The 21,180-nt window shown below is 31.1% G+C and overlaps 1 protein-coding gene across 2 annotated transcripts in view; it reads left to right on the top strand.

Annotated features, from left to right (window-relative positions):
* The window catches only part of Pdfr (Pigment-dispersing factor receptor), a 118,508-nt gene that overhangs the window by 35,463 nt on the left and 61,865 nt on the right, over positions 1 to 21,180 (top strand). For both annotated transcript variants that reach the window (XM_077446015.1, XM_077446014.1), the window contains exon 2: positions 7,128 to 7,242. In XM_077446015.1, coding sequence (XP_077302141.1) covers positions 7,128 to 7,242 — 115 coding nt within the window. The remainder of the gene's footprint in view (positions 1 to 7,127; positions 7,243 to 21,180) is intronic.

The following is a 21,180-nucleotide window of genomic DNA, read 5'->3' on the forward strand; positions in this document are numbered from 1 at the left end:
TACCGATGATGAAATTTTTTTAAAAATTGGTCCAGTTTTGGAGGAGAAAATAGGAGAATACAAAACCTCGATTTTGTCAATTTAAAATACGTTTTACCTGGTCGAAGCGCAAAAGTCGCATTCACTCAATATATATATTGATATATATTGTCGCATTCACTCAATATATACATATACTTAATATATATATATATATATATATATATATATATATATATATATATATATATATATATATATATATATATATATATATATATATATATATATATATATATATATATATATATATATATATATATATATCGAAGAAAGGAACGGGAACGAAATTAAAGTTTTAGGTGTACAGCCCTCTTAAGAACCTAAGGATTGCGTATTATCCCATTCATCAGCTTAAAAAAGTACCTTCCCAGTAACATATTCCGACGAGACTCTAATGAGTTGAAACCTAACGCTCCTAATAGGAATGCACTAGGATATCGCCAAGGATAATAACCATACCGTTTCATATAAAGATATCCGAGCAACCGTTTTTGGACTCTCTCAATCTTCAATGAATGAGTTATATGTGTAGGATTCCATATAATGGAAGAAAATTCTAGAATGCTACGTATTCAAATTTATATTACAAATACTCAGTGCTGCCCATGTCAATGTTATTATATGATAATTAGCACTATTTAATTGTTATCTCGTACATACATATATTCGGCCGATGTTTTTGTGAATCTGATAGCCCGAGTAATGTAAATATTTACTCGTATAATACATAATATGGTATAAGAAAATATGCAATCGTATGATAATAATCGAATGATAACCTTGATACAATGTGCGACAAAAGTCTTTTCACAATAAATAATTTATAGTTGAAATTTTATAAATAAAATCAGCCGGTTATGTATGTATAAAGATTTTGGCTAAATAAAATATAGGACTATTTACTATCCATCGGCTGTAGGACGACACTTCTTACAGCCAGTGTCTTCTTACAGTCGATGGATTAAACTTAGTCCGATATTTTATTTAGCTCCGAAGCAGGTGTTACAAAATATAGTGTTAATTTTTATAAATTCATATTTCATAAAATAAATAATCGACTAGTGATAGCTCAAGTATGAAACTATTGGTTTTTATTGTTATTTTATCTAAATATCGTGGCAAATACGACCCACTTTGGCGTCGTATTTCAGCATTGTACGGGAAGTTTTACTTCAAGTTGTTTCAAGGAGATTAAAATAAATAAAAAATCATTAAATTCAATAAACCGGAAGTGGAACTTTTTCCTATTAGAAAAGTCAAAATTTTTCCACACCCCTGAATGTATCAAGCTGAAAGTTTATATTTGAATTATTTATGTACTAACTTAGAGTTGATAAGGTTTTGGTCACAATTCGTACTCTGAAAGTTTTATTTAAAACAATATCCGAATTTTTTATCTTGTAAAGTGACTTTTCTCACACTCTGTATTTCTGAAAAGCTTCTCCAGAGTTTTTCGTCTGCTCCAGTCATATTACGTGTATTCGTCTTTTTTCATGAAATGCTTTTCGGTTCAAAGGAAGAGGAACATCATGAAATATCTTAAATAAGTCTTTGTAATACACAAATATGAGAAAATATAATACATTGTCGTTACAAAGAAACAGTGTTATTTTGTCGTGACATTAATCTTTACCGTGATAATGGATTTTGTTAAGTGTCCGTAAAGAGTTGACGAAAAAGGACAAAGGTATATTTTATACTGAATAGCTTTCACAGTATATAATGCTCGTTGGTTTGCTTAGAATAAAACAAACTAAGTGCTTTAATATTGTTTATTCGAATATTTATTTTGACTTTATATTCGAATAAAACATCCAAACCGCCGTATATATGTAATAACTAGTGCTTCCAATCCCGGAAGGTTACTTAAGCACCGGGATTGCGGTGCTGGGAATTTACGATCCCGGGATCCCGGTGCTAGCACCGGGATTTCAAGTGTATAAAAAAAAAGTTCAATTACATGTTTTCATATTTCAAAAACGTTCAATTGCATTTTGCAAACTCTCCCGATGTTTCACGCTAAAAATACTCCCATATTGGCGTTCTTATTTTGAAGTTTGAGTTTGGCTACATTCTTTAAATTTTCGGTTCGCATCCATAGATTTCTAAGATTAAATAAAACAGAATAAATAAATTAAAAAAACATCACTTTGATTCCATCGTGATAGATTTTACCGTCTAGTAATTATGCATCGAAACAATCCTATAAAAACCTAAAATAAAAATTGCGATTACATATGTACATTAACTTTATTATAAAAATTCGGATGTGACCAACCCACGACTTTATCTATGTATTTGAGGAATATAAGAAGGATAAAAAACAAAATTCGATTATCAAACATATGAACATATGTATGTACATACACGTTCACACATACTGGCTATGAGCATTTTCGATACAAATTGAACACAAATGTAGGGAAACGAAAGAAAAAAGTTCTACTTTTGATTTCTGAGAAAAACATAAAAAACCTCGAATCTCTAGAGTAAAAGTACTACTTTGGGTTTAGGAAAAAGTATTTAAAAAATATTGGGGTATAATATTAATAATTTCTATTACAAGTAAAAAAAATTCAGTCTGATTTGATTAGCGGTTTGGGAGATAATTGAATTCAAAAACTTAAAAAAAGAGCACACCTATAAGGGGAGGTATCATTTCCGGTCAACTTGAAAATTTGAAAAAATTTACGTTGTATCGATAAGAATTTTAGTAACCGATACTAAATTTCAGTTCGATTGGAAGAACGGTGTTGTAAAAATCCCCAAAATACACTGACACGCAATACACATTTTTCTAGATCATGAAAACGTGATCAGTAATCGATTCTGAGTTCGAATCAGTCAAAATATGCATCAAATATCATTGCGATTGAGCACAATATCTGCGACACAATACAGGCCGTTCATACCATTTCGTGGCAAGCTGGCGTCGAAACGCGTTATAGAAAAAAATGGACTATGACTGTCATTGCTCATCCCACCATAGTTCATTGTATAATGTTGTTTTATGTTTTTTCCATATATTTTTTTTGTAAAAATAATATTTTTAAAGAAATTTCTGCCAGCACCGTAAACCCGGTATTCAGACTAGTTTCAGCATCGGGATTCACGGTACCAGAAAACACCGGGATCCCGGGATTGGAAGCCTTAGTAATATCCTACACCCGAACAACATCAATGCATAGAAAGTTGTTCAAATGTTTAAATACAACAATATGACAAAAATCATAATGAAAATAAACATTGCAATCCATTTCCACTTTTTCATTATTTCGCTCCAGAATGCAAATATTATATCACCGGAAAATTGTCTCGAGACAATTTCACTACACGGTACATAAAAAAAATATGTTTGGTATTGTGAAGAATTAAATATGAATTGAAAAAAAGACATACATATGTACATATGTATGTATGTATGTTTCATGGAATTGTCATGCGACTTAACCATCAATTTTCATGTGTGCCAGTTACATACATACCTATACATATCTCGCAATAAGGAGAATTATACATGAACGGGCCCGTTAATATTTGTTGATTAATATCGCGCAAACACTTGTATGCATACGTATGTATATATGTATATACTCGAATACCTGTCTTCGACCACTAGACCACATTAGCAATTATCCGAGTAGTAATGTGCACGTACATACATATGTACATATAAGAGCGATATCCGATAGCACGTGGTATCAAGTGATCTCTGTCCGAGACAACTAACACACGTGTTGCGAAATCAAATTAGATATATAATTTTGAAAGAGACTTTGAATATATGTATGCATATATGTAACGTTGGTTGGTTGGTTGGTTGGAAACAAAACATTTTTTTTCGATTCATAGGCGCCGATTCGATTTTTTTTTCGATTCAAAGGATTCAAAGGCCCCGGGGGCGAAGGTTTAGGGGCGAAGTCCCCGAGAGCGAAGGCCCAGGAGGTGAAGGCGCCTTCACGCTGGGGGCGAAGGCGCCTTCACACTGAGGGCGAAGGCCCCTAAATGAATTTAAATAAATAAATAAATATATATATATATATATATATATATATATATATATATATATATATATATATATATATATATATATATATATATATACATATATATGTATATATATATATATATATATATATATATATATATATATATATATATATATATATATATATATATATATATATATATATATATATGCTGAAATTCAAACACTCAAAATTCAATGCAGCCGCGTGGTTTGCAACTATATTACATAATATGTATGTATCAACTATTGTTTTATTTCAGGTAATTAATGTTTCATAATTTAATTAATTTTATGTAAACATTTGCTTTATTTTACACGTTTTATTATGTTTACAAAACAAATATAACGCTTCCTCGTAATCAAATTGTGGGCAGTAATAATAATGGGTCTACGTGACGAGCCAAAATGTTAAATTACAGAAAATACAAATATCGGAAGGCAAAGATCGAAAATCGAAAGATCTCAAGTCGAAAGATCAAAAAAAATTCGGGTGTGACCAACCCATGACTTTATCTATTTATGTATTTGAGGAATATAAAAAGGTAACAAAACAAAATTCGATATTGAACCGTACAGACAGATTATGAAATACTAATAACTATGACAGCATTTTCGATACAAATTGAGCGCAAATGTATGGAAACTTGCACAAGACAAAAGTTCTACTTCCGGTTGTCAGATTTTGTTCAATTTTTTTTATTACTTAAAATCACTATCAGTATTATACTCAGTAAATATCAAGAAAATAAAAATAATTTAAAAGGTCAAAATAAAATAATGAAAAGTTGTTTTTAAAAAAAATACTACTTCCGGTTTACGAATTCTGACCAAAACCTTATCAGCTATAAGTTAGTACATAAAGGTAGAAATATAAATTTTCAGCTTAATACGTTGAGGGGTGTGGACGAGTAGTGGGCACAAAATTTTTGACCTTTCTAAGAGAAAAAAATCCCACTTCCGGTTTATAAAATTTAATAATTTTTTTTTATTTTCATCACATTGATACAAGAATTATACTTGTGACGAATACACATGTTTAAGGGGTCGAAAAAAATAGTGGAAGAAAAATCGTACAAGAGTAAACTGCCACTTCCGGTCGACGGACGCTTACTAAATTTTATACATAACTTGGTATTGAGCTTAAACTGATCGATATGAAATTTCAGTTCGATAAATCAAAAGGCTTTTGAGAAAAACATAAAAAACCTCGATTCTCTAGAGTAAAATTACTACTTCCGGTTCCGTTAAAAATTATTATTTCTATTACATGTTAAAAAGATTTAATCCGATCCAGTTAGCGGTTTGGGAGATAATTGAATTCAAAAACTTAGGGGAGGTACCATTTTCGGTCAACTTAAAAATTTGAAAAAAATTTACGTCGTGTCGATAAGAATTTCAGTAACCGATACTAAGTTTCAGTTTGATAGGACTAACGGTGTTCAAAAAATCCCCAAAACACACAGACACACACACACACACATTTTTTCTAGATCATGAAAACGTGATCAGTAATCGATTCTGAGTTCGAATCAATAAAAATCTCGAGTTCGAATTTTCGCATGATCACAAAACTTCATATATTGTTACTACGTACATAGATAAAGTAAAAAGGGTGCATGGTAAACGGTACATACTCACTTAATTTGCGCGAGCAGGGTACAACAGGAACAAGAGGAACAGGCTTTTCCTCCCGTATTCTGCGCGCGCACGTTAATACGGGAAGGAAAAGCCTGTTCCTCTTGTTCCTGTTGTATCCTGCTCGCGCAAATTAAGTGAGTATGTACCGTTTACCATGCACCCTTTTTTATCTTTCGACTTAAGATCTTTCGATTTTCGATCTTTGCCTTCCGATATTTGCGTTTTCTGTAATTTAAAATTCTGGCTCGTCACAGAGACCGAATAATAATATATGTACATTATTATCTTATATTTTAATTAGTAAATAGACTGGATTGCGTTTTGATTTACTTATTTAATATACATATGTATGTACTTGTCGAATCGATCTCATCGATGTCACCCGATCGGCCTAAAGAGTTTGCCTTGTATTAAAAAAATATGCCAATTCCAATTAACCCTTTTAAACGAAAATAAAAAATAGCGTGGCCAAAACACTATCCCAATAAACATGTTTCAATAGAAAATACTAAATATAAAATAGTATTAACAGTGGGAAAAGATCTCGAGTGAAAATACGTACTTTTGACTCTTGATTTGAACTGGACGACTACTTAGAGAGATTTGAAAGCTAAAAAGTACTACAAATAAAAGATAAAATACCTGACTACAGATTCCAATATTCATTTTGAACAGAAAATTCACAGATTTTGATACATCGACCGAACAACACCAAGATATAGAAAAATCGCGCGATTTAAAAAAAACATCTCCGAATCTCGAGCCAATCAACATTTTTTTATTACCAGACTCGTGTTCACTGGGCATAGATCTATAAGAAAAGTCATATCTCGTCTCTGAACCAAAAAAAGTCGTCATTTGTAGAACAGTGTAATAAGAACAATAAATATATAAGAATAGAAAAATAGTAAGAACAATTTTAAATTGAGAAAAACATAAAATAGTATCATACACAAAATTACATACATTCATACAAATATGTACAGGTATATAATATGCAATCAAAAATATATACATATGTTAAGTGAATTTTTAAAATATTTTTACCTATAATTTACTTCATTTCACGATCTATTGCAAGCTTTGACCATTTAAATTTGTATTGAAGTTAGATTACAGGTACATATATATGTATGTACGTATTTCTGCTACTATTGTTCTTGGCAAATATGCATGTTGGTATATCTAGGATATATGTATAATATAAACAATTGTATGTACAATATACGTACACAGTGTACAGAATATAACTGAAAGACTTAGTAAATAGAGTTTTGTCTGCAGACAAGCAAGTCTCAAACAATGTAAAATATCTGTCGTAGACGTTTCTCAGCGATTAACAACTGGTCAGCGATACATATAAATAACATATAGTTGATAATAATTTTTTTTAACGATGTTTTATTTATATTTACAGTTCGATATGGACACTGTGTCAATGCCAAGCACTTTACTCAGCGAGACGACAACCAAACTGAGTCCCCTTATGGAAGCATGTGTGAAGCAGTATGAACATATTCAGGTTCCAATGGGTAAGCAATTATTTTCATTTCATTTTAATTAAATATCTGAAAATTATCACATATCAGATTGGAAAGTGGATGACATACCCCTATTTTACGGTAACGATGGGGGATGTCCGAATGTCTCTTCCGATATCCAGCAGCTGATTGAGAAGGGACGCTAAATTTGTTTCCTTGTTGAATAATATAACATCATATCCACATTATTGTATCATACATATATATTCATATATATATATATATATATATATATATATATATATATATATATATATATATATATATATATATATATATATATATATATATATATATATATATATATATATATATATATATATATATATATATATATATATATATATATATATATATATATATATATATATATATATATATATATGCATGTCAATACGATTTGTATACTTTCAAGGCTTATTTGCAGGGTCGATTTCAGTCTGAAAATTGACTGACCCTTATTGAATATTGATTATATGAATATAATAATATGAGCCATAGTGAATGTTGATGGCTTGGCTAAAAAAATTGAGATTTTTTCTTTCAAGGTAATTTACATATACCCAGGGCTAAAAAGCGGCGCAACATTGCGCTGAAAAGGGATCCTATTGTTAATTTCTATTGTTAACCTTTTTTTGGTCTCTAGAGAGCGAAAAAAAAGATTAACAATAGAAATTAACAAAGGAAACCAATTTATTTCGAGCTGGCGCATCCTAGGGCCAATGGGACGAGACAGGGGAGGGAAGGGGGGGGGGGGGAGCCGAGTTAAAGTTTCAGGGCCTGGACTACTCGAGGGACCGGTGTCGGAAATCGTACCTGTTATATCATACTGTCTTATTCAAATATTTTAAAAAATAGCAACCAACATACATACATATACATATGTAGATATTTTTCTTATAGTTCTGATAGATTTTTCGCATATTAAAAATATGTAGAATATAAGATTTTTTTTAGTTTGTAATAGGACTTTTTCCGCGGGCCCGAGATTCCTCTCAGCGGCGATACAAAATTTAAAAATGGACATACGATATCTGTGCACCAAGCCATCGATATATAACTAAATATTTGGGAGTTTCGTAACATTTAAAAAAATGTATAGGTTTCTTTGATTCGTCGTCGTAGCAATGACTTCCTTTATAGCATTGTATCAAAGTCACGTTTTGCTTTGAAATTATATGCGATTACGTAGGAGAGGTCAGATCTGATTTTTTTACATTGTTAATAATTGGGCATTTATTTTGAAAATTGTAACTTTGTATCCTAGCCTATTCATTAAATAATAGGAATATTTAAATTTTGATTCGTATTTTAAAGGTAAGACTTCCTTACAAACGTATTGAGGTACTTCAACTTTGAACGAAACTAATTTGGGACGATTGATAATGCGCTTCATTACTTCAGAAGCTTAGTGAGTAATAATATACAAATTGTTGCGTAGGGGTGGGTGGAGGATCCAAATGAAAGGCCAAAGTCACTTCACGGCATTTATTGAGTGATTAAGGAGGTCCACGTACAGCCAGTGGTCCTTCCAGAATGACCTGATATGACCTAAGTACCTGCTTATAAAGGGCAGGTCGCTCACTGCATCTTCCACGTCCGTTTACTTCTCCATTGTTTAAACACGTACCAGGCACGCAGTTCCACGGTCTTAGGCACGCAGTCCCACGTTTTTGCGCTCTCATTTCTGAGAACTAGCGGAGATGCCCCTCGGCCTAATCCGGAGGTCTCCATTATTCCCTTCGAATGCACTTAAGGTGACGAATAATGCCGAATTCACTTAACGCGACGCACGTTATAATTTTTTTTCGTAAAGAAGATTTACTTGTGAAGTGTGCCATGCAAAACATACTGTCGATTAAGGAAATTTATTTTACTTCATTTTATATTATAAATGAATTAAAATTTTGATCCAAATATTCGACAATACCCTGGGGCAAGATTTCAAATATTTGCCTTGAAATATTTATGTAAAGTTTTATATAAAAAGGATCAAATATAATATTTCCAATTCTTCAATTCAATCTATCGAATTATTTTTAATACAATGCAAATCATTTGAATATCAACGAATACAACACACGTAATCCTAACATGACAAATCGAATGTGTCGTGATAAATATTTTATTATTATAGAAGCAAATATTTTCCTATAAAATTTGTTTGATCTATTTTGTTAGATAAGGAATCGTAAAAAATCGTAGGTACTCTATTTTCGATTTTAGTAATAAAGGGGAAAAGTTCAACTGTTCGATCGGTCCAGTATACTAACAGGTGCATACATACATATGTACATACATGCATACATATTTTCTTTCTCTGATCGTCGTCGTAGTCATTTTTATCTGGAATCCAGTGGTCGATCCAGTACATACTCGGTACAGACCGATATGTATATATATATATATATATAAATATATATATATATATATATATATATATATATATATATATATATATATATATACATATATATATATATATATATATATATATATATATATATATATATATACATATATATATATACATATATATATATATATATATTTTATGATATTTTACATCGAGACATCAGAGTCGGAGCAACATAAAAAATGCAAAGGAGGTATGTAAAAATAAAGTAAAAATTCGGACGTGACCAACCCATGACATTATCTATGTATTTGAATATATATATACACATAACTCATATAAACCTGTGTACATACATATGTATATATGTATATATATATATATATATATATATATATATATATATATATATATATATACATATATTATTTGATATAGCCGCCAAGGATAATACTTTACCTCATGATATTATTTATTTGTTATCCTTCAGAAAGTTATTGTGAAATATGACCCACGGCTACCTTTCCACGTATTGTACAAAACAGAACAGAGTTTTGTTCAAAATAAATCAATTTTTATATTTTTCATAGAGCAAATATTACTTCTGCAAAATAACAACCTTTGGATTGCTACCGCAGAATTGACAATCTGAATAGTGCTTCATAAACCCATGTATTGTTAATTAAAGTCACATATTTTTCAATTTCTGAACATACATAAATACATACTCAATAATGCTGTCAATAAGACTTGTTATAATTGAAATTTAAATAGTTGATGTATATGTACATATGCACATATCGTATTTTATCGGTTTTTTTATTGGTTGGAATAAATTCGAGCGGAAAAATTGTCGGATTTTTCGAAAAAAAATTTCCCGAACCGTTTGTCCCATTGATTGATGGATGGAGTCAAATGCAAACGAGTGTCAAACACACAAAGCAAATTTTCCACATGCATTTCTACATATTTTTGTAAAATAATTCGAACAAAATCCGACAACCGGAATTAGAACTTTTGTCTTGTGTAAGTTTCCCTACATTTGCGCTTAATTTGTATTGAAAACGCTCCCATAAGCGGCATGTGTGAACGTGTATGTATGTTTAATTATCGTATTTTGTTATATTCCTCAAATACAGAGATAAAGTCATGGGTTGGTTCCATCCGAATTTTTTTACTTGAACCGGAACGAAAAAAACTAACGGTTTTAAGCCCTGCTAATACCAAGTTTCAGTTCGAGAGAACTAACGGTGTTCAAAAAATCCCCAAAATACACTAACACACACACACACACACACACACACACACACACATACACATTTTTTTCTAGATCATGAAAACGTGATCGGTAATCGATTCTGAGTTCGAATCAGTCAAAATCTCGAGTTCAAGTTTTCGCATGATCACAAAACTTCCTCTATTGTTACTAGATAAAGTAAAAATTCAATCTCGACAAAGCTATCGGGGGTTTTTATGTAGGAAAATTCAATATATCCATATTAATATTCATGTCGAAGCGGTTCTTGATGAGGTTGTACACAAGTTTTATATTTCGCTCCCCACGTGTAATGACACATTCAAATTATGTTACTAAAAAAAATGCAATTCAATCGATATAAAAAAAAATATCCTCGCCTTTTGTTACTCGTTCGACACTTGTTTCATTATGACATATGTACATTGTAAAATACAACAGTCATCAATCGACATTGTTCCACAGTGGACATTTTTCATTTTCAAACTGAAGGGTATTCATGTGGTACACACGCTACGACTGACACATTGAGAGACAAATGTATCCATTTCATTTCTGATAATCTTTTTCGAGAACGATTTTTTTTTTCAATTTAGGGTGTGCAATTAGGTGTCCAGTCAAAATCGTTCGGTACAAAAGCGACCCGACATAGTCTCCCCGACATAACCGCGAGGCGTGTCAAAACCGTAGGAGACAAAACCGCCCCCTACCATAAATATACATATACATTCTACCATCTGGATTTTAATAATGATATGATCACCAATATGCTTTAACATTACAATATTTTTAGAATTAAAATATATCAAAGTTACCACACCAATTATAAATATATAAATTGTAAACGGTTCATATTGTTTATATCCCATTGTTATTTAGCCACTTCACATTATTACGACTAACTTATTATTATTTTTACTATTATATACATATGTGCATATATGAAAGCTACTATTTATAGTCATAGAACTGTCGAAATATCTAATTAATAAGTACGTACATTCAATATCTTCCTGAAACTAACCCGTTTCAGCTCATCTAGCATACTTGGTAGATGAGCTACATAGCATAATTTATTTATTTATTTTGTTGGGAAAATTAATAGTTTATTAAATTACATAAATTGATAAAAGAACATAATTATTTTAAGAAAAACCATTAGGAATTTTCGCATATATGTAGGTATCTATAGGTACATACATAATATATGTACCTATGTACATTAAAACAAATTCCATAGCATTTCAAATATTGTAACTTGAATAGACTATTAATACATATATGTATATTTGAGCCATTGAATATACATACATAATATTAGAACTTCCCATTTTAGCCTTAAAATATGCCTATCCTTAACTTATATGCCTACTTTTCTAGACTAAATATTGATCGAATTTTGAAATTTGGAAATACCTCTAGTTGGAAAACATGTTCTGTATCATGAGAAATTCGTAAAAATAATATAAAAATTATGGTTAGTTTTAGTAGTTTATTTTTTTCAACTCACCTCATCATATAAATTTAATTTATTTTACATAAAAATCTCATATAGAATGTTTCTTCATATTGCTGCTACTGCTAAGTACAAAAAAAAAATCTAAAACTTGATCGCGCGTAACTTAAAAGCCAGTATTAAGCGCGTCTCCAGTCCATTGTCGATATTACTTAACCATTGTTTCTTACGTCTACTATGACAAAATATATATGATATTATTTTTAAATAATTTTATGTTCAGAATAACTAGCATATTTATAATAATTAAAAAATCCGAGATAATAGAAATTAAAATTGCGAAATCGGAAATATGTAGGTTGCCGATCTAGTGGAAACATTTCAAAAATGAAAGCAGATAAATTAACAAACTGTGATACGAAACGGTTGACTTTGGCATGGATTCATACTATGACCCCTCAGTAAAAATCATTAAAATAGTGGGTAGGATGGTTTGAATGTGCATATATGTATGTATGTCTGTATAGGTATATAAAATGTTTCTAAAATTATTAATGGAAATAAGAGGTTTTAGAAGTCTTCTGGAAAATTTACCTTTGGAAAATGTTCACACTTTAATATTGACCCTTGATGGTAAAAGGTTTAATATCGCAATTATTTTGAATCCAACCGGCAAGCGGCATCCTTTCAAACCAAAAATTTGGCATGTGGACTCTTAAAAGTAAAATAACGTTTAGTTTATAACGCTGGCAATATAAACGAGTGTAAAATCATTTGAAAAACAGTTTATTAAGCATTAAAACATTTCTGTAAACATTCCTGGAACTGTTTGGCTATAAAATTAATTCTATACTATCTACAAAAATATTATATGTATGTACATATGTACAACGAAATGAGTATGTACTGTTTATCATGCACCCTTTTTTTATCTTTCGACTTAAGATCTTTTGATTTTCGATCTTTGCCTTCCGATATTAGCGTTTTCGGACGTTTCACATTCGGGCCCGTGAGGTAGACCCATATATATATATATATATATATATATATATATATATATATATATATATATATATATATATATATATATATATATATATATATATATATATATATATATATATATATATATATATATATATATATATATATATATATATATATATATATATATATATATATATATATATATATATATATATATATATATATATATCCAGTTCTAAAAAACAACACCGGAGCGCTGCTGTCTATCTGCCGACTCCACGCTTTGAGCAGACAAATTCGTGCCGGATACACGCATTCGGCAAAGAATTTGCCTTTCAATTTGCCGAATCCGCGAACTGGGCAACGTGCTTGCATTTTTCACGCATTCGGCAATTCTCTTGCCGAATGCGTGTAATAGACAATTTCACGGATTCGGTGTAACATATATATATATATATATATATATATATATATATATATATATATATATATATATATATATATATATATATATATATATATATATATATATATATATATATATATATATTCGGTTCGGTGTAACATATATATATATATATATATATATATATATATATATATATATATATATATATATATATATATATATATATAAGAGAAGAGATCATAGACAGAGTTTATACGTTCTATGCAAAACTTTACGAGAACAACAACGGTCAATTTCCCGCTCCGGAATCGACACACGGCCAAAGGGTTCCTGCAGTATTGCCTAGCGAAGTAGAGGCCGCGCTAAAAACTGCAAAAAACGGTAAAACCCCAGGGGAAGATAATATTCCCATTGACTTACTAAAATGTGGCGGCCCCCCCCTAATTAATATCTTAGCTAGGCTTTTCAGCAAATGCATCCAGAACCAAGCTATACCAGAAGGATGGAATAACGCAACTATCATTTTAATACACAAAAAAGGCGACAAAAGCGATATCAAGAACTACCGACCCATTAGTTTACTTTCAGCGGTCTACAAGCTCTTCACGAAGGTTATTACAGAAAGGCTGAAGAATATCCTCGACGAGAACCAACCTATAGAGCAGGCAGGGTTTAGGGCAAATTTCAGCACAATGGACCACCTCCAAGTAGTTGGCGAACTAATCGAGCGCGCCAACGAATATCAACGGCCATTGTGCCTAGGTTTCGTCGATTATGAGAAAGCCTTCGATACAGTTAGTCATAATGCAGTACTTAACGCTCTACAAATACAGGGAGTGCCGGAACCCTATGTGGGACTGTTAGCTGCAATATATAAGAATGCCACAGCTTCGGTTAAAATTTTTTCAGGTACAGATAGATTTAGCATAGGAAAAGGAGTAAGACAAGGAGATACAATCTCGCCCAAGTTATTCAATGCGGTGCTTGAGGGAGTTTTCAGGAACTTGGATTGGGATACAGCCGGAGTAAGCATCAATGGTCGCTTTTTGAGTCACCTTCGGTTCGCAGACGATATAGTTTTAGTAGCTCGTGATTCAGCTGACCTACTTATTAGACTAACACAGCTGGACAGGGAAAGTAGAAAAGTAGGATTAAAAATTAACGTAGATAAGACTAAACTAATGTTCAATAGTTATTGCATGCCTGATAGCATCCCATTAGATGATAAACCAGTAGAAGTAGTAAATAGTTATTTATATTTAGGTCAAATAATTGACATGTCTGGTAGTAAAAATGAAGAGATAAAGAGACGTATGAAATTAGGATGGAGTGCATTTGGACGAATGAATGCTGTTTTTAAATCAAAAATGCCACTCTGCCTGAAGAAAAGGATCTTTGATCAATGCGTTTTGCCAGTGATGACGTATGGATGTGAAACTTGGACACTGAACGCCAAGATGCTCAATAAAATCCAATGCACTCAAAGAAGTATGGAACGCTGTATGCTTGGCATAACGAGGAAAGACAGAAAGCGGAACACGTGGGTGAGAAATATGACAAGGGTAGTGGACATAGTGGATAGAGTGAAGAGATTGAAATGGCAATGGGCGGGTCACGTAGCTAGGAGGATGGACGAAAGGTGGACAAAAGAAGTGCTTGAATGGTACCCGAGAGAAGGCAAAAGAGTAAAAGGAAGACCGCAAGGAAGATGGGTGAACGAAATTAGGAAAATGTGCGGAATGAGATGGATGAGTGTTGCGTAAAACAGAGACGAGTGGAAGCGTGTTGGAGAGGCCTTCATCCAGCAGTGGATGGCGAATGGCTGTAAATGATGATGATGATATAAATAAATATATATATATATATATATATATATATATATATATATATATATATATATATATATATATATATATATATTTATAACCCATGTTTGAAGAAATGTAGGAGAAACTCGACCTCCCAAAAATATAAATTCTGCACGTGCACAGCGGGAAGCTAATGACACATGACGTCCCATACCACTCAGGGTGTTTTCGCCTTCCCTCAGTTTCTCGCAAATTCGTGGCATTGAATTTTTCGATGTTTATATTATACTATATATATATATATATATATATATATATATATATATATATATATATATATATATATATATATATATATATATATATATATATTGTTTCAATTATGAACACGCGTATACATCAGGAACGAGACTATATTTAAATATATAAATTATCGGTATTTTGATTAATTTGATATATATATATATATATATATATATATATATATATATATATATATATATATATATATATATATATATATATATATATATATCAAATTAATCAAAATACCGATACTTTCTATTTATAAATCGTATCGTTCCTGATGTATACGCGTGTTCATATTTGAAACAAAATATATATTTTATGTAAAGTTCCCGTGAATTCGCGAGCTTGGGTAGGCGCTGGTAAGAAGGATGTATACATATAATGACCCTTATTGTGTATCTGAACAGCATTCCGGTGTTTCAGGGTGAAATTCTCATATCCAAAAGCGAAACGAGTGCTAAATTTTCCAATGCCAGCAGCTTCTATTGTGAGGAGGACCCCATCTCCCATTGAGCGTTTACCACCACTCGAAATATCAAACTCTTGCACCTACCAACCACCACCACACGAGAAAAATCATCCCCTTCTTCCATCTACTCACCCCCTCACCACTCGTTCCAACCTCGCATCGATCCACCGGTTCACTGCGAGTATGAATGACCTGATGATGCATCACGACGCTTAAGACGTCCATTAGCACAACATTTCTAATACGTATACGAGATCAGCATAAGTATATATGTAAATATTACAAGATGCAACTCTTAACAATTATAATTTCGTTACCATGCAATCTAGACGAATTATTTACTATATTTTTTATATCTTATCTCTTTTCCATTTCGAGCATCATTTCCAACGTTTGTATTATTTTCCATATAATGACGTTGTCCTGAGGAAATTTCTTGCCCATCGTCGTCATGATTTATATTAGAAACGGTCAATCTAGATTTTTTGTATAATCAATCAGATTTGTTATAAATTATATCCGAATTACCCGGCGTTGCTCGGGGGGGATAGAAATTAAATAAAAAGTGAACCTGAACCTCAAGAATCTTAATCTTGATGGAGCTTTTCTTCCATTATTCATACAACCATTTCTAATACCTGTTGACGCAAATAATACAATATTTGTCTTATATCATACGTATTGAATAAGCACTGTATCGGTTTTTGCGGTTTCAATGTATAACATAAACTTATTGGAAAATTCTTTATCGGAAAACTGTCCTGGTTATATTTCGAATACGTGTAGTTTTATTTCGTTTTTATCAAACAGAATATTTTTACTTTTTTCCATTTACGAAGTATAAATACATAAATATGACGGGCTGAAAACCAGATTTTAGCACTTAAACCAGATTTTTTTTTTAAATGTTACTTGTACCAGTCTGGTTTTCAACCCGTCATATGTAATAGAAGGTTTGATTTTTTTATATAACAAATAGAAACAAACAACATTACAAAGTACATATATAGTAATCAAAAATTTTCTAAAGATTAATAACAACAATGTATAAAATAAAATGAAAGCAAAGAAGAAAGCAGCTTACGAAATTAGGATTACACGCTTTTGAACGATTTGGGTAAAATATGAATTAACTTCTTATCACATTTTCTTCCGTTATTTTTTTTGAATTAAAAAGCAGTTGTCATACTATGTAATATCGTTTTAAGAAAAATAATGTATTTTATTGGACTAGAAATGGCACTTTTCCCAGACTTAATTATATGTTTTGTATTAATCAGCACATTATTTATATTTAAAAAATTGCTTCATGTAACATAACTTGATATAATACTAACTATAAACAGAATTTCCGGAAACGCGAAGATAAAACAATGATTTTCCTCAAATATATAGTACATACCTGTATATGCACACCAAGTCACCTGATTTCTAATAAACGTTCAAGGATACATACATACATATGTACATACGTATAATAAATTTAAATTCGTTAATTTATGTATAATCTTACATAGATTCGTGCAAACGAAATGTTTGTTCCGAAATGAGCTCACAATTTCAACAATTCTGAAACTTTTGGCTTCTGTCTTCTGTGATAAACTTTTGTTTATAAATTTTTATAAGTTAATATACTTATTCATAAAATGTATCACTTTATACATATACATATATTGTCTTTTGAAGTCCATAAAGTGTTTGTATACGTATTCGTATTTTAGAGTGTATCCCTGTTTGTATAAACACGCTGGTTTAATACGTATGTACATATGTACTCGTTTAGAATTCAATACCAATAATACTCTTTGGTATTTGAGCAAATTCTTTTCTATAGCAATTTTTCGCCATTTACGAGGGTCATTTGAAGGGTTCTGGACTTGACGTATCGAGGTCAATACAAAATACATATGTACATATGTTCATAATTTTTATCGCACTTTATTAACACATCTGTTTATTAAAAGCTGTCAATATCAAATAAATCTGTGATGTAGTCATTTCATTTCATGTAGACTATTCATATGCAGATATTTTAAATATATATAAAATTGTACATATATACTTCTTTTCAATCGAGGTCAACCCAGAGATCAACCCAAGAACCTCTCGGTGGTTAGAATTAACGCAACCACCGAGATATACATATGTATGTACATCTGACTATCATATCTTAACTGAAGAATTAGGAATGATATATTTATTTTCAAAATTGGCAAAGTTTTCAAGTTTGGATCATTTTAAATTAGGTAATCCTAACTACTATAAATTTCATTCATCAATTTTTAATCATTAATTAATCCCCCATTTCATCAACCGAAATGATTATAAAAGAAGTATAAACGATAAATATATGATCGAATGACTTTATGGATTAAACGAACTGAACTAAACGAAGAAAAAATGTATATAGTTTATTTATCGCTTAAATCACTTATTTATAACTTAAAGACGATTTGCTGCCATATATAATATAATACTTCATCTAATTTAAATCCACATTTGTACATATCTATTTCAAAATTTCAAAAAACATGATAGTGAGCAATTTTCGTTAAATGAGCTATTATATTTAAAATTGGCATAATATCTCGCAAAACATGTAAATGTAATATTTTGCATGTAACAATATTTTTAAAAAATAATGTCCTGGAATACATTTTTTCCACTTTTCAGATATTATGGACATATCGAATTAAAAGAAGTGATAGCAAATTGTGAATTAAATCAAACAGAAATAGTGTTTTTTGAAGTGAAAATTGGACTTCCACCACTTTAAAATATATGTAACGGCTCATTAATTATGACATGAATTCGGCAGTAATTCATAAAATTGGATTTCAGAGTTGAAATAAAGTTGAGACTGCGTGTGTTGAAGGTCAAAAAGATTAATATCGAAAAATAAAAGTCATTTTAAGACGAAAAGTACAGCCTTTCAGACCGCGAACACTTCAAATGACCCTCGCAATATTCGATTCAACGAATAAGAGCACCAATTTTCAAAGCTTTTTTTATTACATATGTCGGAAAATCACAATAATAATTTTCCGTCAAAAATTGCTGATACTATTCATTATGTATACGTATCTGACATATGTACATACATAAATATGTATGTAAGATACAGCGCACAATCGAGTGCAATATATTTTATTACATTTCATCAGTATTCCTTTTAGCATTAAATAAAATGTAAAGAGAAGAATAATCTCAAAATGTACGATTATTCACAATTGATCCGTGAAATGTATTTTCTAGATTATATCTTTCACTTGGTGACTCTGAAGATTGACAAGCCGCTTTTCTTGAAATATCACTGTATAGGTAATATATTATAGTATAGACATATACATAAATATTTCTGGTGACAATTTCACAATTCGGGTCGACTTCCTCCCAGAAACCTTATTTTCAAAGCTTTTGAATCATTGGCGAGAGAGATAGAAGATAAGTTTGATTAATTGTATGGTTTTAATTGGATTCAATATTAATTAATCAACATACATATGTTAATACCCCGTCATTTTTACAAGGTTTTTTACGGTCAAATATACAAAATTTTCAATTATTTATCAGAGAATCAAGGACGAATCCAGAGATCCATGGCTAAAAATATGTTACCCATAGCCTCCTTTCTCCTGTCATACTACTGGACCACCATTGCTCTAAACACATGTTTATTTTTCGGATGTATAAAGTGAATCCAAGATTATCGGTCGGGCTTTTTCAATGCTAAAATCAATTAAAGTAGTTTAAATTTTCAAGGTCGTCGAAAGACGGTCGTTATTAGCGGTCGAGGTGACTTCTGAATAATCTATCTGTTTTCAGTGATTTTTTAAGTAATTTCGTTACACAATCAACCAAATGTCCGTAACAAGTATTGAATCACTGAAATAACATTGCAAATGTCCGTAACAAGCATTGAAACAACAAGCATTGAAGAAATCCAAGGAATGTGCAAGTAAATTAAGGAGTCGAACAGCTCTCGAGAGGGGGGAGTTCATGAGCACGTTTGTTCTAGCCCTAATTGGCAACAATATATCATGCTTTCGCAAAACCCTATGATTTTCCGGGGCCAAAAATTTTAGCTTCTCCAGGATAGCGCTATTGTGAATCTCTCCTCTTAATAATTTTATGAAATGTTTCCCAATAAACAATAAATAAAAATATCTTGATAGGGTGACCATATAAAAGAGCCAGAATCAATCAATCGCGAACTAATGTACGATGCAACAGACAAATGGCAGCGAACCCTAGATTTGTCGAATTACGGATCACGAACCCAAGGTTTTTGTTGGCCTATCACAGATATTCTCAATGTGGATGTTGAACCTCCAACTATCTTCCAAGACGATTCCCAGATCTGATATATTGTATGTATTCATAATAGATTTACATCCTTGTGTGTGATGAGTCGGTGTTTCTAAAATTAATCATTCCTGATTTACATATACGTTCGCTAAATTCAAGTTTTCTCATCAGAGACTGAAAATTTTATTTAATTTTCGAAAGAGTGCGAAAATATTGAACTTACCACGATTCCATTCGCTTTTGGCCATTTCGATCCTTGGTACGTTTAATACAAAAGGTTGGCGGATTACTCCGATCCATTACGATTACGGGTGTGACCAACCCATGACTTTATCTATATATTTGAGGAATATAAGAAGGTTACAAAACAAAATTCGATATTGAACTGATGACTATGATAGCGATACAAATTGAGCGCAAATGTATGGAAACTTGCACAAAACAAAAGTTCTACTTCCGGTTGTCAGATTTTGTTCAATTTTTTTTAATTACTAAAAAATCACTATCAGTATTATACTCATTAAATATCAAGAAAATAAAAATAATTTTACAGGTCAATATAAAATAATGAA

The sequence above is a fragment of the Arctopsyche grandis genome, chromosome 2 (genome assembly GCF_051622035.1).
Source record: "Arctopsyche grandis isolate Sample6627 chromosome 2, ASM5162203v2, whole genome shotgun sequence".
Taxonomy (NCBI): domain Eukaryota; kingdom Metazoa; phylum Arthropoda; class Insecta; order Trichoptera; family Hydropsychidae; genus Arctopsyche; species Arctopsyche grandis.